Below are 21,614 nucleotides of genomic sequence, written 5' to 3' on the forward strand. Positions count from 1 at the left end.
GGAAACGGTGCCTAGGGCATGAGTGACACACAGAGAGAATAAGATAAACTAGGCTCGTTGCGTGGTGAAAGAACACCCTCGAGGCCTAAGGCTCGCCGCCCTTGATAAGTGAATCTGAGGCGCCCGAAGAAGCACAACGATTTCTTGGCCATATATTCATTGCATATGCGGGGACTGACGGACAGACACCTGAACTGACGCAGACTAGGGATAGCAGAGACCTCTCACCCCCACCTTCACGACCAGAGAGCAAGTGCGTGTGTACGGAGTCGAGAACGAGAGTCGGCGTGGGTGGAAGAATAGGAGAGCATGGGTGAAAGAGAGAGACAGAATGAAAAGTCTGTTGTTATGTTTCTGTGTGCATCTGCGAGAGACAGAATGAGAGGTCCGTTGATATGTTTCTGTGTGTGTAAGAGGCTGTGAGAGACAGAATGAAAAGTCTGTTGATATGTTTCTGGGTGCATCTGCGAGAGACAGAACGAGAAGTCTGTTGATATGTCTCTGTGTGTGCGTTTAGAGGAGACAGAGTGAGAAAGGCTGTGTGCGTCTCTGTGCGCGTGTACGCAAGAGGTGATGTTTCTGTGTGTGCGTTTGGAGGAGACAGAATGAGAAAGGTCTGTTTAGGTGTGTGTGTGTGTGTGTGTGTTTGTGAGAGAGGGAGAGAGAGAGATAGCAAGGAGAGATAGCAAGGAGAGCTAAAGTCGGAGGACGATCGAGAGGGACCATTTTCCCTCTAGACAGTTGGAGGTAGCGATAGAGTGCGTGTTTTTCTAACAATGAACGGTTGTTTCAGGACCACGAGAAGGGGCTCTGTATGGTTTTCAGGCCCAGAGTGTAATCCCCTTTCCCATATGTGTAGTCCTCCCATTTGAGGTCCCCGTCCACCATATTTGAAGTCCTCTACCCCACCTCATGTTGTAGTTCCCCTCCCTAGAATTGTATGGAAGTTAGAACCTGTGAGGGTGTTTTGGTTCGGCCTGACGAGGCCTGTACCAATTTCGGTGGTCAGCTTCTAGTTTTGTGTATATAGAAATTTGGAAAGGGGGAGCAGTATTAAGTTATATATAATAAAGTGAAAAGTTATTTGTGAATGAAGGGACAGAAGGATCTTTTTGTGTGTGAGAGATAGTTATTAGGCCTTGTTCCATGATGGAGAGTTGAGGATGTTGCATTCCAGGCTTATCTGTTAACGGTCCTAGCTGCTGCTTGACCCTAAGGGGAGTGAGGAAGGGTGAGAGAGAGAGAGAACACATTTCCCCCCCCATTTGTCGAGCTACACCATTCAGGCAGTACAGAGAGACACACTAACACACAGTACAGAGAAAGGATATAGAGTGTGTTCAACTGAAAGCGTGTGGTGGCCATACGCCATAAAATACCACATATCCAAGGAATGCAGGTAGAGCTCTGTTGAGTTTTCAGGCTTTGATAAATTTGTAGTTCCCTGTCTGCCATGTTTGAAGTTCCTTGTAGTCTCTGTCCATAGGTTTCACCTGAACAACCCCTCTGCTGGCCGAGAAAAGGAACTACCCATGGTTTCTCTCACACCCAGCCCCCAGAGCACGCTCGCTTTCAAGGCGTTATGGCCGCACCCAACGTGGGAGGGAGACACGCAGAGAGAGAGAGAAGCCACATTCCACCCTTATCTGTTGTCTTGCACCAAACAGCACCCCGTACTGAGGAGGGAGAGAGAGCGTGTTCTCCCGAAGGAGGGAGAGAGTGACAGGGAGACACGCAGCGGATATTCACATTATGGCTAATTTGTTTTTCTTTAAGTTTAGTTTTAGTTTTGTTTTTTTATTCAGGATGATGAACATCCTGACACAGTTATCATTCAGGATGAAGAACATCAAAGTTCATGAGGAGGTTATAAGGACAATAACGTTGATACTTTAATAGGACAACAGTGATGATAATCTAATGCAATTGGACTAAAGAAGGTGTTGCTATTAACTAAGTGATTCATATTATTTTCACACAGGAAAGAATAATTGAATAAATATGGATATGATAAAGATGAGGATAATAATTCAAAAAAATATATACATAAAGTAAAAACGTAATCTTGATAAACTGTACAAGTAGGACTACACCTATTAAAATATGGGGTGTATCTCTTTGGTCAAGGATGACAGGTGGATTGATGCCACATCTGCTGGGAAGGGGTCCTACATGCTATGTTGTCAATTTGGATTCGGAAGTAGTGGGTTTACCTTTCAAATGCCACTACTGCTGCTGCAACACTTTAATCATTTTAACTCTGATAAATTACCTTTTGTTTTATAGTCTCCCTGATGTGTATCCATTACGCACACGCTTGGCTGCATAGGGCAGATGGGGCTGAAGACTCTGTCTCCATCCCTCCACTTTGCGATCTATACCACCATATGGGTGGGGATTGATTGTATCCCAGGTATGGCATCCTGCAGCGAGCCAGTATGGAAGGCTGGTTAGCCAACGACGGGTAAGATCCCACCTTGACACCCGGGACGACCTAAGGCAGGCACAGTCACGATTACTTGGCAGAGTCGCTGTGGGCACTGGCTTACTTGATCATGAAGTCACGAGCTGCAACAATCATAGGATGTGCCGGGTGGGGTGTAAGGTGGAGGAGGAACAGGCGTCAGATATGTCAGCTCTGGCAGCAGAGGTGGTCTTGGAACAGGGCATGTCGCGTTTTATTTTGTTTTATTTTACCTTTGTGGTATAGAAGCCCACTAACGCATGTACGTTTTTCGGTTTAGTGCATGACTTTGGAACAGCGTGGTCTCAGGCGGCTGATGGTAAACCCACCCATATTGGACTTTGGTTTTGGACATACTTGTTTCGATTTCCCTTCCCAAAAGATTGGTTTTAGTTTGCTGATGGTTAGGGTTAGACGTTTCGACGTTGGTTGTACCAACGGCGTTCTTAGATTTGCTTATCATTTAATGCGCATGGTTTTGACCATTGCCCAAGGGGGGAGGTATTGAGGAGAATTAAAAAAAAAAAAATATATATATATATATATATATATATATATATATATATATTAGAAAACAAGGTTTTTCTTCACCATACTTGCAAACAATGATTGACATCCAGCTAAATGAGGGTGAAATATTAAAAAAAAAAGATTAAAAAAAAAAGTGTTCAACAGATGGGTAGAAGCAGTCCCATCAAAAGACCAAAGTGCGGCTACAGTAATCAAGTTTCGGACTAGAGAAGTCATGACAAGGTTTGGAATTCCGTCAGAAATAAGCTCAGACAAAACGTTTATTCAGAGAACACTCAAGTGATTCAACATTTGCATGTCGAATAAAGACTAGTCTGTGTCTACAATCCTCAAACCACAAGGTATGGTGGAGAGAGGAATGGGACGCTTGAGACAAAGATTAACAAAGTTAAATTAGAGTACTAAATTAAAGGACTAATGCACTACGGTTGACACTAATGAGTTATCGCATGAAAACTAACAGAACGACACATCTAACCCCGCATGAAATGCTTAAGGGTCGACCCATGCCTTCACTTAACATTCGAGGGTGCCAAAAGAGACTTCCATTAGAGTAATTAGAAATAGAATTAAGGAAAATATGTTTGAACATCTAACTGTTGTACATAAGTTTGTAATTCCAGCAAGAGAAACACAAAGTTCCAGGGCCAGAGGAGGAGCCAGATGCAGACACGCCCGGAGCCGACCAACTACCCAAGGATGATGCAATCAGATTTCGGCAGGCACCGGATGGGTCGGTGGCCAGGGTGCTGGCAGGGTTACAGTCCCTCAGATTAGAGTTGGCAGAGAGCTCCGGCGTTAATGACCCCTTCACAGGATGGATGGAGAGCCCAATGAGCGATGGGCGCTACAGGTGCAGCAGGTGCCATCCAAGCTTACCTGGGGATCGAGTATACACCGGAGAGTTTGGACGCGGGACCACCAGAGGGGCCCGACCTGATCTGGCTGGAGAACATAGAATAGACCCCCTGCACCATTGTCCAAGAGCCTCCACGCAATGCAGCGCACCAATACATGAAGATCATCCGGCCCCTGCCCCACTGTCCAAGAGCCCCCACGCAATGCAGCGCACCAATACATGAAGATCACCTGACCCCCCCCCCTCCCTTCCCCATCCCAGCCACTACAAGCAGACCCCCCCTCCCCCCCCCCCCGCCTGTGACGTGCTAGTAACCTCTCCAGGTGGGCTGCCCCATTCCCGTCCCCGCCAACGGCACCAACCCCCCTCCCACCTGAGGCACCCGCGTCGCCCGGACCAGGGATCTGCGTTCCGGTACCAGGGGCTGCGGCCCGTTCCCTTAAGGCTTGAGGGCGCCCCTGGCTGTATTCGCTTCTGTACGCTTCACTGTTTTTAGCCGCTCCCATATCTATGCCCGCGTCTACGCAACCGACGCCGGGAACGCAAATGTTGTTGTTTATATCGCTGTCCCACTAGATGGAGCTCGGGGATACACACGGGCGAGATTCCAGGGGCCTTGATTGCCCGTTTATCAGATGAGGTCCTGAGCGCAGTTGAATAAAAGGGTCTAATGCTCAGGTGGCGCCTTGCGTCCACCTGCCCGTGATGACGCTCAGGACTATTCCGTGGTTTCAGTTGTTCCCGTGCCCCGGGCCTACCCTGAATACCCCATGCGTGTGATTGCTTATTGTTACACGACCAGTTAACTCCTCCTCACATCCTTAGTGTGTGGTCATCTAGGGATGGGTTGAGGGGGATTGCCATTCGTTGTGTACCTCATATCTTTCTGATATTATTATTATTATTATTTAGGGACACGTTTCATGGTTGCATTTCTTTCCTGTGGTTGTTATTGTGTAGTGTTTGTGTGATTGTTGCATTTTTGTTTATATCGTTATTGTTTACTGTTAGTTTTATTGTTGCATTTTGTTGTTGTCGTTATGGTTTGGTGTTGGTTTTGTTGTGTATCATCTGCTGCCAGTATTGTTGGTATTGTCTGCTCGCGATGTAAGGCCGGGGTGGATGCCACCCCCTAGGTGGGGTGTGTATGGCATACCCATGTCTGAAGCAGGGGTAGCGTTTCTCCCACGTGGTTCCCCATACACCCGGTCCAGCGAGTTGTTTTAGTCCCATGCTCATGGTTGTTTGTTTTTATGATCATTTTGCCTTCTTTCTGTTACTTCTAATGGTGTTATAATGGTAGTCCCGCGCTGGAGTCCTATCCCTCGTACCCCTAATGAGTAAAAGTCGTCTTGCAACGACTTGAGGGGGATATGTTGGGAAAAATAACCTGCTGAGCACATCACATGGCAGGCACATTAATATATAGTCGACTCTTGCTCTAAACTCAACGAACACATAACACAAACATGATAATATAGTCAGGTCAAGGCCAGAGCCGAAGGCCCCATTTCCCAGGCAAATGGTAGACACTCAGACAATGCACCAGTCATCCTCAAGAACGGGAGAGCCACATTAAATTATCACACACGAGACACTTCGGGGGGGCACTCCCCCGTTTTAATTTATCACACAGGAGACATTTTGAGAGCTCTCCCCCGTTAGGAGGAACACAAGAAGATCCAGGGCCTGGGAGCCAAGGTCTAGCAAAAACACACAGAACCACACACACCTCAAACGCACACACCTCATCGAGAGGAGGATACAGCATAAGACTGTATCACACAGGGACTCTTGATCTTCTTCTGAAGCAGACCTTCCACGGAGGCGAAGCTCTGGACGAACCATCAGCGCTGATTAGGGACTTAGACATATTCGATCTCTCACGCTTTATGACTCTGTATAACCGTTGCCACTTTACTTAATAAATCCAAGGTCCTCGTGCCGACAGACTTTATTACCGTTTTTCCCCTCAGGCTTAATATAAATATGTCTGTTAGTCTGAGTTTTCTGTAGGTGGGAGTTGGCTGAAGGCCTTCATGTAATTAAGTTGTTTTCACTTTTTTTTTTACCGTTTTTTGTGGCGTCCAGATCGGTCTGCGTAGCTGTTAAGCTGGCCTGGGATGTCCCGAGATCCAGTCCCAACTGGTTGATGGTGTTGGTGTTTTCCACCGCTGCGAAGTCTTTCGACTTCGCTCCGCAGGAATTGCAGTTGCTGTTTGTGTACTTTCTCCCGTGCTGCAAATTACTTCGCCTGCTCTGTGTAGCTTACGGTCTGCTTGCATACCATCATTCCGAACTTGTAGGCGTGGTCCATTTTCTGGACCTCATCTACACAAATGTGCTATCAAGAAAAAAATGCTATGTTAGTATTCAATGGAATTTTCTTCATTTAGGCTTGCAAAGACGCAAATGTTGATAACTTACATAGTTTTTGCAGGCTTGATCCCTCATCGCAATCGAATCCGGGTGGTCCGAGGATTCAAAGTCTGCCGGGGACTTAAAAAATAAAAATAATAATTACAATTAGATATTAACGCTGGTATACATACAGCCCCAGAAAATACAGTATTTATTAATTTAACCTTCCCTTTCACTTTATTTTTTCATCAGTCTCAAACAGCTGTTCCGATCAGCTGGTCGTCTCGTGAGCCCAACGGCCACGACAGAGGCAGTCAGTCTAAACATAGATGATCGCAGGGCTGTACAGTGCGACAGTTTTGATCGCATTTGCAATTAAAATATACAACGTGCGAAGATAAATACAAGTCCACTCGCACCGCTGCAAAAGGGTGAGAAGGAAAAAAAATACGTCTTTCTGTACGGCTTTCACACTGCTAAGCGCGAGAGTGTGGGAGCATGATGGGAGCGATGCATGTAGGGAAATGTATTTTGAATTATACGCTCGCCAGTTCCGCTCTACTACTAAAGAACTACAGTTCCCGCGCATTCGCTGTTCCGCTGGCTCGTGAGCCCAACGGCCCCGACAGAGGCAGTCAGTCTAAACATAATTGATCGCTAGGCTAGCTATTATACCAAAGCCACAATCCAAATTATGAAATAAAGGTCTTTCTGAATCCGTGCATGGTTCGTTCTTTGAATATTCTGATTTAAAACAAAATCAGAAAAAACCATTAAGAGTTTCCAATTTAGTTTCAGATCGTCCACTCGCAGACTGAGTCGCCCGGGTTAGAAAAACAATAAAGCTGGCCATTGTAGAATGGGAGGGACTCGATGGAACGTTTGAATTTGAATTTGTGTGCCCTTTTCCCGGCATTCATTGCGGTTTTATCTAACTATCACGCAAACAAAACAAGCAACTGGATTATTCAGTCTTCCCGTTTTGATTAAAATAACAGAGAAATACCGTTTATTTGTTTATTCCTTTTTCGGTTTCAAAACCGATCAGGAAAACCAAAGAACGACTCTGTTAATTGTTTTTTCTGATTTTGTTTTGAATCGGATTATTCAAAGAACGAACCATACACTGAGTTTTCTGCCTCTCTTTGTCTATCTGTCTGCAGCGGTTTACATTATAAAATCAAAATGCTCATTTTACTCAAGCATATGCCTTTAAGGAGTTGTATTTTGTAGTAGCCTATATAAATGTCTTCAATGTTACCTTTTTTACTTTGGTATGCTAGAAGTCAGGAGATAGCAGCCAGGAGGTGTTGTCCAGTAGGTAGGGCAGGGGAAGAGTGTTTTTCAGAGAGTTGGCGCTGATTATTTAACTGTACAGGTGTGGGCGTGGTTAGGTCCAATCCCTACTTTGTGCTCAGTAGGATTGTGTCTCGTAATTGTAAATGTCGTCTTGTTCGGTTGAGGCTTGGGGTCGGTGGTTCCACTCGGCCGTCGGCGCTCGGGAGTGATGGTGAGGGGGCTTAACGTGGCCGAATTAAGGACGTGATGGGGTCTAGGCTGCAAAGTGCACTGTGGGGGTGTGCTCGCGAACTGGACGGACAGCGGAGGAGACTCTGTGTTAATTGAGGTGGCTTCAGATTGGGATTGCTTTTTGGGACCAGTCCGTTTCTGTGGTGGGGACCGCTGTTTGGTGGAATCTATAAGAGGGGGAGGTACAGAGTGAGTGGAGGATGGGCTACTATCTAATCCTATTGAGGGGGAGACTAGGGTAACTATGTGGCTGTAATTATGTGTGTGAGTGTGTGTTTGTAGGTGCCGGTGGTGCTGTCTCTGGGCTGGCGGAGGGTGAGCGCTGGGAGGACAACAGACCAAGAAGTGGATGGGTGACCGGATGAAGGACCTGGGCCTCCACATGGACCTCTCTGCCAGCCGGGATGTCTAATGTTGGGATTGGGGGAGGTGCCTGGGAGGTGGGGGAGTTACTGGAAGTGGTGGGGATGAGGGTTGGGAAGTCTACCACAGAGAGGGTGTCTAGGGCGTTGGGGTTCCGGGCCAGCAGAGCCCCACCCCAGACCACTGGTTGGACGGGGGGAGGTGGTAGGATGGGGGAAGGGGTATGAGCGGGGTAGGAGGCGGAGGTGGTGCGACTGGTCTCCGTCGGTCCCCGGGGGGGGCCACCCCAGAGCCATAGTGGGCTAAAGGTGTAGGTTTGGCCCTAGGGGGGAGCGTCAGTGTGTTAATAAGAGGGCTCCTCACCCGGGGGGCTCTAGGGGGCAATTCAGGGGGCGGGCTCCTCATACGGTAACTGGGGAGGGTGGTTTGGGTACGAGGAATGGTGGGTCGGGTAACTGAGGCGGTGGTGGGAGGGCTGGGGGATCTGGGAGGTGGTGAGGAGAGGTCAGGGGTGGCAGAGGTGAGGAGGGTGCGGGCCTGGGGGAGGGTACTGGGCCGGAGCCGGTGCCTGTACCGTGTACGCGCCCACCTCGCAGCCACATCAAAAGCGCCCCCCTCAAAAGGGAAGCCTGTAGGGAGGAGGGTGTTTAAAACAGTATAAAAATGGTCATTTAAAATGACCAGGTTTTGCTTAAGCCAGATGTCCGTGCTCTGCTGGACCCTATCAGATGTGGTTTTATTGGGGCATGCAGGTTTAATGAACTGGGCCAGCTTTCTCACCTGTCTGTACATTCCCATTGGGGGAGTGTTGGTAGTGATGGCATGTGTCATGATGTTACGGTGGTAAATCTGATTGTGTGCGTCCGTTTGTGTGTGCATGTGTAGTGTGTATGTGTGTCCATATCTGTGTCGGTGTCTGTCTGTTGGGAATGAAAGATCAAAATTGGATCATGGAACATGGTGACCACCTGGAAATATAAAAGCAAAGAACAGCAAGGGAAATCAAAAAAATAAAAAAATGAAGATAAAAGTAGTTAATAGAAAATAAAGTGGGGGAGGAAGGGGTTAAGAAATGAAATGGAAAAATGGAACCAGCAGGGGGAATCTGTGGAGGGAAAGGAATTGTATGATTAGGCCCAAATGCTGTAAATCGGCTTACCACAGGTAAGGGCAGGTTGGCTTTGAAGAGTCCGCTGATAAGTCCAGGTTAGAGTTTGTTTTTCTAATGGAGAGAAAAACAGTAGGCTGTTCTGGGGCCTTGGATGAGGCCCAGAGTATTGGCTCTGTGGCTAGAAATCCTCGGTTCACAGGGAAGGATGTTGTCGGATTCAAGGTGGAGGCCGCACTGAAGATGTCCTTTTTAGTGTGGGCCTGATCTTCTTGTAAAAAACCCACCCCAAGGTAAGCGCTTACCTCCCCTTAAAAATCCAGGACAAGTAGCAATCCAGGGATGTTTATAGGGTGAGGGATAAAAGAGTGCTGTTCAGCTTAAGATATATGCCAGGATGGTCACCTAAAACAAATAAATGAAAAGAAAGCGATAAAGATAAAAAGATAAAAACCAGATGGCTAGATATGTGCCTTTTAAAAGAGAGAACTGGTTAAAATCAATAAAAGAATAAAAAAGTAGGGAGGGGGGTTCTAAAAAGGCCTGACGTTTCACTTGTATAAAACTTCTTCAGAGGCAGTAATGGAGGCACAGTGACTGGGTCGCTTTTTATAAAATTTTTGTTAGGGGAGGTCTGACAGGTGGGCGGGGACAGGAAATGTTTGACAGGTGATAGGTTGAGTGGTGTGACAGGTGTGGCAGGTGACCTGAATTCCCTACATGGGGGTGTGGGGGTTAAATGCTGCCATCCGGTGGTTGGTTTTGGAGACGCTGTGGGAAGATGAGGGGGAGTGGCTTGTGGTGGGGAGAAGAAAGGGGAGGGAAATGATTGATGTTCAGGACCTCCCCCGTATGTGCCTCCATACTAGAAAGAGGGGGGGGGGGGGTAATATAAAGAAATAAAATATTTATTTTTCAAAGGATCATTCAATGTTTTTTGTAAAAAAGGAATAAAAGGAATGAAATCATTAGGGAGGAAGGTGGGAGGAAGGACAGGTGAGAAGGCCCGAGTTCAGCAGAACACGGGCAAGAGGCATAGCTCATCCTCATCCTCATCCTCATCCGCTTATCCGGGGTCGGGTCGCGGGGGGAGCAGCTCAAGCAGGGGGCCCCAGACTTCCCTTTCCCGGGCCACATTGACCAGCTCTGACGGGGGGATCCCGAGGCGTTCCCAGGCCAGTGTTGAGATATAATCTCTCCACCTAGTCCTGGGTCTTCCCCGAGGTCTCCTCCCCACTGGACGTGCCTGAAACACCTCCCAAGGAAGGCGCCTAGTGGGCATCCTTACCAGATGCCCGAACCACCTCAGCTGACTCCTTTCTAAGTAAAGGAGCAGCGGCTCTAATCCGAGTTCCTCACGGATGGCTGAGCTTCTCACCCTATCCCTGAGGGAGACGCCAGCCACCCTTCTGAGAAAACTCATCTCGGCCGCTTGTACCCGCGATCTCGTCCTTTCGGTCATCACCCAGCCCTCATGACCATAGGTGAGGATAGGAACGAAGATCGACCGGTAGATCGAGAGCTTTGCCTTGCGGCTCAGCTCTCTTTTCGTTACAACGGTGCGGTAAAGCGAACGCAATACCGCCCCCGCTGCTCCGATTCTCCGGCCAATCTCACGCTCCATAGTACCCTCACTCGCGAACAAGACCCCGAGGTACTTGAACTCCTTCACTTGGGCTAAGGACTCATTTCCTACCCGGAGTAAGCAATCCACCGGTTTCCTGCTAAGAGTCATGGCCTCAGATTTAGCGGTGCTGATCCTCATCCCAGCCGATTCACACTCGGCCGCCAGCCGATCCAGTGAGTGCTGAAGGTCACAGGCCGATGATCCAATGAGGACCACATCATCTGCAAAAAGCAGTGACGAGATCCTCAGACCACCGAACTGCAACCCCTCCCCACCACGACTACGCCTCGATATCCTGTCCATGTATATCACAAACAGGATTGGTGACAAGGCGCAGCCCTGGCGGAGACCAGCACCCACTGAGAACGAAACTGACTGGCTGCCGAGAACACGAACACAGCTCTCGCTTTGGGAGTACAAAGATTGGATGGCCCTGAGGATAGACCCCCTTACCCCATACTCCCGCAGCACCTCCCACAGTTTCTCCCGGGGGACCCGGTCATACGCCTTCTCCAGATCCACAAAACACATGTAGACCGGATGGGCATACTCCCAGGCCCCCTCCAGGATCCTTGCGAGAGTGAAGAGCTGGTCCGTAGTTCCACGTCCGGGGCGAAAACCGCATTGTTCCTCTTCAATCTGAGGTTCGACGATCGGCCGAACCCTCCTTTCCAGCACCTTGGAGTAGACTTTACCAGGGAGGCTGAGAAGTGTGATACCCCGGTAATTGGCACACACTCTCTGGTCCCCCTTTTTGAACAGGGGAACCACCACCCCGGTTTGCCCCTCCTTTGGCACTGTACCCGACTCCCACGCGATGTTGAATAGGCGTGTCAACCATGACAGCCCCTCAACACCCAGAGCCTTTAGCATTTCTGGCTGGATCTCATCAATCCCTGGGGCTTTGCCACTGCGGAGATGTTTGACTACCTCAGTGACCTCCACCAGGGAAATTGACGACGAAACACCATCAACCTCGAGCTCTGCCTCCAACATAGAGGGCGTGTTATTCGGATTCAGGAGTTCCTCAAAGTGTTCCTTCCAACGTCCGACGACCTCCTCAGTTGAGGTCAACAGAGTCCCATCCTTACTGTACACAGCTTGGATGGTTCCCCGTTTCCCCCTCCTGAGGTGCCGGATAGTCTTCCAGAAACACTTTGGTGCCGACCGAAAGTCCTTCTCCATGGCCTCTCCGAACTTCTCCCACACCCGCTGCTTAGCCTCCGACACGGCAGCCACTGCAGCCCTTCGAGCCTGTCGGTACCCTGCAACCGAGTCAGGAGTCCTCCAGGATATCATATCCCGGAAGGCCTCCTTCTTCAGTCGGACGGCTTCCCTGACCACCGTAGTCCACCACGGTGTCCGAGGGTTACCGCCCCTTGAGGAGCCTAAGACCCTGAGGCCACAGCTAGCCACCGCAGCTTCAGCAATGGAGGCTTTGAACACCGCCCACTCCGGCTCAATGCCCCCAACCTCCACAGGAATGCCAGAAAAGCTCCGCCGGAGGTGTGAGTTGAAGATACCTAGGACGGGGGCCTCCTCCAGACGTTCCCAGTTCACCCGCACTACTCGTTTGGGCTTACCAGGTCTATCCGGAAATTTCCCCCATTCCCTGATCCAACTCACAACCAGATGGTGGTCGGTTGACAGTTCCGCCCCTCTCTTTACCCGAGTGTCCAAAACATGCGGCCTCAGATCAGATGACACGATCACGAAATCGATCATCGATCTTCGGCCTAGGGTACTCTGGTACCAGGTACACTTATGAGCACCCTTATGTTCGAACATGGTGTTTGTTATGGATAATCCATGACTAGCACAGAAGTCCAATAACAAACGACCGCTCGGGTTTAGATCAGGGAGGCCGTTCCTCCCCACCACGCCTCTCCAGGTGTCTCCATCGTTGCCCACGTGGGCGTTGAAGTCTCCCAGCAGAACTACGGAGTCCCCTACTGGAGCCCCATACAGGACTCCATTCAGGGTCTCCAAGAAGGCCGAGTACTCTGAGCTGCTGTTTGGTGCATACGCACAAACAACAGTCAGAGTTTTCCCCCCTACAACCCTTAGGCGCAGGGAGGCGACCCTCTCGTCTACCGGGGTAAACTCCAACACCGCGGCGCTCAGCCGGGGATTTATGAGTATCCCCACACCCGCCCGGCGCCTCACGCCCTTGGCAACTCCGGAGAAGAATAGAGTCCAACCCTTATGCAGGAGTACGGTACCAGAGCTGAGACTGTGCGTGGAGGTAAGCCCCACCAGATCTAACTGATAGCGCTCCACCTCCCTCACAAGCTCCGGTTCCTTTCCCCACAGCGAGGTGACGTTCCACGTCCCCAGAGCCAGCTTCTGCCGCCCGGGTCTGGTCCGTCGAGACCCCTGACCTTCGCTGCCACCCATGTGGCTGCGCACCCGACCCCAACGGGTCTTCCCACAGGTGGTGGGCCCATGGGATGAAGAGAGGGGGGGTGCCACGTAGTTTGTTCGGGCTGTGCCCGACCGGGCTTCGTGGCAAACCCGGCCACCAGGCGCTTGCCATCGAGCCCTCCGTCTGGGCCTGGCTCCAGACGGGGGCCCCGGGCTTCTTCCGGGCCGGGTCACATCTCCTCTTTTTTCGTTATTCATTGGAGTTTTTTGAACCATTCTTAGTCTGGCCCCTCACCTGAGACCACTCTGCCATGAGAGACCCTACCAGGAGCACAAGGCTCCAGACAACACAGCTCTCAGGTTCACAGGGACACGCAAACCTCTCCACCACGATAAGGTGACGGTTCCAGGAGAGGCATAGCTGTGTGGATAAAAGGTGGTTAAAAAGAAGGTTAAAAAGAAGAATGGTTAAGAAGTAAGTTTTTTTTGGTTGTTTTTGTATTTTTATGTTTTTTTCATGTTTTTTTTCTTTTCGCATAGGAGGATAAGGGAGATGATGGCGACTGGCAAGGTTAGGTTTTGCGCATGATTCAGCTTTTGTTAGTCAATGACTCTGGGTGCACTGGCACATCAACCCCCATACCACTTATTTCATTTGTATAATTTTATATAAATATATATATATATATATCAATTTATTACTATATAATTGGAAAAAAGGGTTAGGGTAAGGGTTAGGATCACAATTAAAGACATCGCCGCCAAAGGCGGCGATGTCGGGTGCACGGGCCATCATCAAACGACACTGCAGGATCCCCTCCCCACTCCCACATTCAAACCAACAGGGTGCAAGGTGCCGAGTCTGTTTATCCAGATCCTCTCGGCCCTGCGGCGCATAGCAAGTGACCAGCCAGGATTTGATTGGAGCACGGTGGCCGACAGGGCAGCCCAACCATGGAGCACAAAGTGTTCGACCAGAGGGAGGTGAGTGTCTTTGCCGTGCCGGACATTGTATCTGTGCTGCGTGAAGCGCGTCAAGAGGGTGTCGCCGGTCTCACCCACGTACTGCACACCGCAGGTGAGGCAGCGGATAAGGTACACGCAGTTGGACGTGGCGGGGCCAGAGTGCCTCTGGGTGGCGAACACGGCGCCGGTGCGTGGGTTCCGAGCCCAGGGGCGGTAGAGGTAAAACTCTGAGCGTCTGTTGGACCCGGGCTCGGTCCGAGGTGGCAGTTTGGCCCTAACGAGCAGGTCCCTGAGGATGCGGGGTTTTCTGTACGCCGCGATGATCCCGTGTCTGGGAAAGGACGTGGTGACATCTTGGAACCACTTAAAATGTTCTCTGACACGGCGCGCCAGGAACGCGGACGACGTCGAGTGCGTAGTGATGAGCGGCAGACGGGGGCCGACGACGGGCGGTCTGGTGACCTTATAGGTCTTGAGGGCGGCGCGGCGAGCGGACCGCGAGTAGCCTCTCGGTGCCAGTGCGGTGAAGAGGGTCTTGACGGCCGCCAGGAAGTCCGACTGTCTGGAGCATATGCGCGAGAAGCGAAGCAGTTGTGATTTGAGGAGCCCCGCGAAGGTGTGCTTCGGATGAATGCTCGACGCTTGCAGCAGGGCGTGCGTGTCCGTCGGTTTAAAGAAAACCTTGACGTCCAGGGTGAGCGTGGTCGCAAAGTCGGGGCCCTTAAAGGTGGTGGTGTCAAGAAAGTCGACCGACGACGCGCTCGTGCAGGATTTCAACGTGATCGAGGGATCGTGTGCGTTGAGGACGGCGAGGAAATCATCGAACTCTGAACGTGAGTGGGGCCAGACGCCCCAGACGTCGTCCAGGTAACGTAAGTAGCACAGGGGTCATTTACGGCAGGACGCGAGCGCCGAGGCCTCCCACTGGGCCATGAAAATGTTTGCGTAGGACGGCGCAAACTTTTTCCCCATGGCCGTGCCTTTTATCTGCAGGAAGAACTCCCCGTTAAAAACGAAATCGTGCACTTGCTCACAGTGCACTTCGGGGAGCATTGACACCTACTTCCAGTCACAAGTTTACAGTCACTAACACACTATCTTCGGTCCTGGACTGCAGAGTCCCACTGTCTCCAGCACTCTGTCTTCTAGGAGACACCTTAGATTCCCCCTTCCCCTCAAAATACAAAACCCCAGTCCTTGTCCCTCTAGCTATCACCAAGAAAATAGTCTTTCAAAACTGGAAATCTAAATCATCTTGCCACTTCAACCATTGGACCAACTTAATCACAGAATTCATTCTGACAGAAGATACTGCTGCATATAAAAAGAACAATATCTCTGCCTTTAAAGAAATCTGGAATCCCCTCATAACATTTCTACAAATTCAACAGTTAAGGTAAGCCATGTACATTCGAAGCCCCCCCCCCCCCTCACCCCCCCTCTTCCCCTCCTAACTCTCTCCAGTTCCCCCCCCACACACACACGTTCCCTTTCCCCAAACAACACCTTATAGCTACACACTTGCATATACCTACCCTACACACATAGCACCATACTCCTCCTTTCAGACCACATCTACCACTCCACATTTCTCCACCATTTGTCTCTGTCTGCCTGTCTGACTGTGCGTCCCTGTGTCTGTCTGTCAGTGTGTATGTTAAAGCTTGTTTCTGTGTTTTTCTTTCTTTGTGTCTGTTATTTTACTTTTTGTGTGTGTGTGTGTGTGTCTTGCGCACTTGGGTATATGGGTTCGGAGCCACTTCAATCTCCTTTTTATTTTCTTTTTCATTATTATCATTATTATCATTATTATTATTCTCTCCTATTTCTTACTTTTGTAAATCAAATTTTGTTGAATAAAAATAAAGTTGTCCTCCGAAGAGGGGGGGTGGGATATTGAAAAAAAAAATTGTTTTTAGTGAGGTTGATCTCGAGCAGGCGCAGGAGTTCGGCGTCAGGTCGCGGGGCTTCCGGGTCAAGCTAAAAGACGTCCTGAACGGCGCGCATGCCGCCGGCTATGCCGATATTCGTGTAAAGACTGTCGACGTCCATCGTAAATAGGAGAGACTGAGCTGGCACCCGAAGACCTTTGACCTTTTGTACAAAGTCATAAGTGTCCTTCACGTAGCTCGCGTGGCGTAACGAGAGAGGATAGAGGTAACGATGGATGTACTCGGCCGTGTGATAGGTCTCACTACTGCAGTCGGAAACGATCGAGCGGACCGGGCGGGACCTCAAAGGGCCTGCTCCAGGCCGCGGGGTCTTTATGTATTTTGGGGAGCATATAGAACAGCCGCGGCCTGGGCTCCGATTCGCCGACGAGGTAATGCCGTTGTTTATACGTGATGAACTGACGACGCAGGAGGGAACCCACGATCTACACGACGATCGGCACGGTGTCCACGTACACGGGGCGATCTAGTTTGGCGTAATAGCGCGCGTCGTTGAGTTGCCTGTAGCCCTCCCACAGATATTGCTCCCTGTCCAGGAGGACTACGGCGCTGTCCTTGTCCGCGGGTTTTATAACGATGTTGCGGTTGTTGCGCAGTTGGACGAGGGCCTCGGTCTCCTCCGGGTCGAGGTTGTCACGTGGCGCGCGGATCTTGAACGACTCCCGGAAGAAAGCGAGGTCCGAGTCGATCATAAGGGCTAGCTCGAAGGGATGTTGCTCTCGGGCGGAACCCAATCGGATTTGGGCATAAAAGGGGGCGGGACGGAGGGCGGGTGGTTCTCAAAATGGACCGCGAGTCTCACCCTCCTGTGATACTCTTGTAGGTCGGAGCGGACCGATTTGCTCCCATCGTGCGTATCGGCGGGCGCGGGAGCAATTAGTTTAACGCGTCCGTCCAGTGGTCCATGACGAGAGCGGCCGTGTTGCGCGTCCAATGTATCCCGTCCCGCTCAGTAACGAACAAGTTCCTGGACAGGGCGGGGACGGACCCGCAACGCGAAGCGATGTATTTGTTGTGACGCCGTAGGTTATCCTGCTCCCTGTGCGGGAGGGAGTGAGAGAAGTTGGCACGAGGAAAGGCCGCACGGGGCATTTTGATTGCGCGCTGCAGGTTACGCACGGTGGTAGGTTCGGTTTTGTGCGACCTGTCTTTGAGTCCGAAGGCCAGGACGACCTTGAGGACGTGAGGGGAGACAGCGGTTTTACCCAGGACGGAAGTAGCGTGCGCAAAGGTGGCCCCGGGGAAGCTCTCGACCTGGAGGCCCGGCCTCAGGACCGGAGGGAAGCGGGACAGGTTCGAGTCGCCCAGAAAGAGGTGTATTTCTCTTGCCTGCAGGGACCACTCGGCGTGCTTCCTGATGGTGTTGACGTGACGAGTCGGCCTCCTGGTAGGCGTGTCCGGGAGGGCGAGGAGGAGGGGGACGTCGTCGGGCGGGGGGTCGAAGGCCAGGCGGGCCCGGGCGGAGACGAAGAGGGGCGTGGCTGCGGGGACAGCGTCACCAGGGGCGTCGGCCTGGGCAAACCCATATCCGGGTGTCGTGCCGGAAGGCGCCAGGGGCGTCCAGAGGGGCGTGGCGACGGGCTGACGACGGGACAGGGCGGAGACGTGCGACGTCCTCTGCAGCAGGGGCGTGGCCGAGGGGGGTCGCGAGCCTGCGGGGGGAGGAGGAGGAGAGGCAGGGGGAGGGGGAGAAAGGGCTGGGCGATTTGGCCTAAAAATAAAATCTTGATTTCTTTCTAACTACCGTATTGGTCCGAATATAACACAGCCTTTTTTCCCCTCGAAATAGGTCCGAAAAAGTCGGGTCGTCTTATATTCGGGGTCTAGTATTCAGAGCGCAGTTTCTCTTCTTCGCCTCTCCATTTAGATGTCAATACACATTTCGCGGCCGAAGGTGGCGCCAGGAATTGGTTCCGGGAAGAAGTAGTCCAGCGTCCTTAACAACCAGACCGTTACCGGTGTTTAAAGACAGGCATTTAGAGACAAGTGGCTCTAAAGTGGGTCAGGTCAATCAACAACAGCGGAGGAGCTATGATGCCAATTTTTAAATAATGGTCGTCAATAAGGCAGAGTCAAGAAACAACTGCCAAGCTGCCAAGAAGTTCGGGGTCACGGAGTGTAATGTAAGAAGATGGCGAGCACCAAAACAACGTCTCAAAGATGCCAACAGTCAAATCCTACCGTGGTCCTCAAAGTGGTCGTTTCAGTGAGGTTGATCGGAGAGTTTTTGAATACGTCAGAGAAAACGCGCTTTGGGAAGCGGAGCAGCTGGGGAGCGATGACAGCGAGAGCGAACACAGCGGGGCAGAGGACGTGTGTGAGGGATAGAGAGACATCAGAGGAGAAGTTTGGCGAATTTTAGTTACGTTTAGTTAAATAAGTGGCCTGTTTTTTCTCTTTTATTTAAAAAATGTTCACAATGTTGCTTGATTATTGCTTGACATTAATTTTGAATCATACTGTACATATTTTGCCTTGAAAGTGCCGTGGCCTTTACTGGCAAGTGTTTAATTCACTGTGTTTTTAATATTGTGATTTTGTTCTGCAAATGTGGTCTGCAAATCTTTTTTTCTAAATGTTTGTGTTGAAAAACGGGGGGTCGTCTTATAATCAGGGTTGTCTTATATTCGGACCAATACGGTACTTTAAATTAAATTAGTATGGACGGAATTAAGGATAGTGTCGGTCTGCAAGCGTCCATCACAGCTTGCACAACAGCGAAGGTGTGTGTGTGTGTGTGTGTGTGTGTGTGTGTGTGTGTGTGTGTGTGTGTGTGTGTGTGTGTGTGTGTGTGTGTGTGTCAATGAGGTCTTTTTTTATGAGGCCTTGTTCCTGGGATAAGTACATTTAAATGTCACTCGTCCAGGCACAAAAGTCACTTTTCCAAGTAAAAATTTGCCATTTTACGATAGTAATAATTGTTCATATTGTTTGCAAACGGAGAATAAAGAATTCAGACGAACAAACAGTTGCGCACATCATGTCATCCACATCACTAAAACAGCCATATCCCTCCTCTCAATCACATTGGCTCTGAGCAATAACTGTCTAAATCCTCTCACTCGCTCACTCACTCACATGCTCATCACACACACACAAAGAAGCTCAATTGCTCATTCAGACAGTGGAACAGATTGATGCTTCTCTCTGGAGAGAGATCTCCTTCTATCTTCTCCTTGATGTAAGACACTGTTCCCTCATTGGTCAGTGAGCAAGTTTCTCTCTTTGCCCGCAGACCTCGTAGGACAATCTGATTGGTCTCCAGAGAGAGGCCCAGGAGGAAGCGAAGGAACAAGTCCAGGGGCCGTTCTCACTCTGTAAGGCCTTGTGCACACCACTCTGGTAGATGAGGAGGAGTTTATCTTTCCTGGAGGTTGGTGGTTCTTCTGAGAGCAGATTGACAGTATCGATGAGGGACAGAACGACATAAAGGGCAGCCAGAAACTCCTGTGTGAGATCCTGAAACTGTCTGTCTGTCTGTCTGTCTGTCTGTCTGTCTGTCTGTCTGTCTGTCTGTCTGTCTGCCTGCCTGCCTGCCTGCCTGCCTGCCTGCCTGTCTGTCTGTCTGTCTGTGTGTGTGTGTGTGTGTGTGTGTGTGTGTGTGTGTGTGTGTGTGTGTGTGGAAGGAGTGGGTTTGTGAGAGCGAATTGTGGAGAGTTTTTGCAAACTTTTCTCATAGTTTTTTTTTGGTTGTGTATTGTAAATATAGTTGGGCGAACGGCCAACTATAACGCTGGTCCGTGCGCCGGGACCTGGGAGGGAGCATGGTGGCTTTCGGGAAACTAAGCCGCATGCACGGCTTCAAGATCTCCACCACCTTCCTGTGCTCGGTGGAGGACTGTAGCCTTGCAGTGGCAGAAATAGTCGGGCACAGCAGCATAAGATCCGCGGCTCGGATGAACGGAGCAATCGTGATTTTTGTGGACAGTGTGGCCAAGGCGAACAAGGTGGTGGAGAAAGGGATTGTTGTGAAGGACTCGTTTGTTTCCGTGTCTCCGCTGACAACACCGACAACGCGGATTACAATTTCCAACATCCCTCCGTTCATTGGAGACGAGGTTCTGCTCCGGGAGCTGTCGAGGCACGGGAAGATTGTCTCGGCAATAAGGAAGCTGCCGTCGGGGGGGACTCTCTAAATCGACGCCACTTCGACCTGGGCGGGAATTTACGTCCTACATCACTCGCTATGGGTGTGCATGTGTGCGCATAGCCGTCACTCGCGATGGGTGTGCATGTGAGAAAGGTTTTGGCTTTAGTGTCTATGGGTTGGTAATAACGGTTCTGATGATTTTTCTGATGGAAAAGTGGTCTTTTATTTCCATAATCTTTGTTCAGTGAACGCATAAACCCGTTTGTTAGTTAGCAGTTAAACAAAATGCGATCTCTTTGTTTACAGTTACCAACGACCAACTGATGATTGGGGGTTCGATTCCCTAGTGATGCAAGGTTTTTTCTTTCATTTTGGACTGCACACACATCGCGAGTGCCGGATACTCGCACAATGTACACACATCACTGTCTTTACAATTTCTAGGCAACCGAAGTTTAAAGATTGTCAAGTGGTTAACTCTTGAATCGCATGTACTAAGACCTGATGGGTAGTGGTCAGAGAACAACTCATTAACGCGGGGATAAGGGGTTCGATTCCTTAATGAAGCTAGCTTTTTTCTTTAATATTGGACTGGATGTTTGTATGCCATTTTGCGTAACTTGTAGTTTATGATGAAGAAATGTTACTAATACTGGGGTTAAGGTTAGGGTAACGCTAAGGGTAAGACACAAAGTGTTTTTGTAACACAATATTTCTTACAATAACAAAGTCCAAAGTTTTGATGACTCCAGTAGGAAACTTAAGATACCTAGAGAAATGCGTGAGTGCTCACAAAACATCAACAAGTCAGCAGTGTGGTACTGGGTGATCATTTCTGATATACAGTACAAAAGCTGAAACTATTAGCCAGGAGTGGGAAAGACGCAGACGTGGGAAGCAATAAGACGCACCAACACACAGTTGCCTGTTGCAAAATGGTTCAGAGTTTAATAGAAATAGTTAGGGTTAGCTGGTATGGCGTTATCTGGTATGGCTATAGTCTAATGTTAGCTTAGTTCGTGTTGTTTCGTCATGTTAATCGCTAGTAATAGTAAGTCATTTGTAGAAATATAGCCTATCATCACAGACTGTAGGAATGTCACCCACCCTCCATCGCGTACGACACTGACGCTCGTAATCTGTAGTGCAAGGGAGTTCGTGCACAGATCCCTGAGACAAACGGCTACGCGCACACATGCAAACCCATAGCGAGTGACGTAGGACGTAAAGTCCCGCCCAGGTCGAAGTGGCGTCGATTTAGAGAGTCCCGCCGTCGGGGTGCAAGTCTATGGAGTCAGTTTCCTGCCATAATTCAAACCTGAAAAAAAAAGTTTCAAAGGCTTGTAAGTCTGGGTTTGAAAACTCAACACCTTGTAATAAAGGTTTTGCAACACTGAAA

General features: G+C 49.9%; 2 protein-coding genes and 1 long non-coding RNA gene across 6 annotated transcripts in view; 2 read left to right on the forward strand and 1 right to left on the reverse strand.

Moving 5' to 3' along the window:
* LOC132453327 (uncharacterized) overlaps positions 1-13,619 on the forward strand; it is a 64,288-nt gene extending 50,669 nt beyond the window's left edge. The window contains exon 2 of the mRNA XM_060046171.1: positions 10,256-13,619. Coding sequence (XP_059902154.1) covers positions 11,661-12,611 — 951 coding nt within the window. The 5' untranslated portion in view covers positions 10,256-11,660 and the 3' untranslated portion in view covers positions 12,612-13,619. The remainder of the gene's footprint in view (positions 1-10,255) is intronic.
* The window catches only part of LOC132453279 (NACHT, LRR and PYD domains-containing protein 12-like), a 410,038-nt gene that overhangs the window by 83,011 nt on the left and 305,413 nt on the right, over positions 1-21,614 (reverse strand). The window lies entirely within an intron of this gene.
* LOC132453350 (uncharacterized) overlaps positions 1-21,614 on the forward strand; it is a 74,766-nt gene that overhangs the window by 35,567 nt on the left and 17,585 nt on the right. The gene's annotated exons all lie outside the window — the stretch shown is intronic.

This window comes from Gadus macrocephalus, chromosome 3 (genome assembly GCF_031168955.1).
Source record: "Gadus macrocephalus chromosome 3, ASM3116895v1".
In the NCBI taxonomy this organism is placed as follows: Eukaryota; Metazoa; Chordata; class Actinopteri; order Gadiformes; family Gadidae; genus Gadus; species Gadus macrocephalus.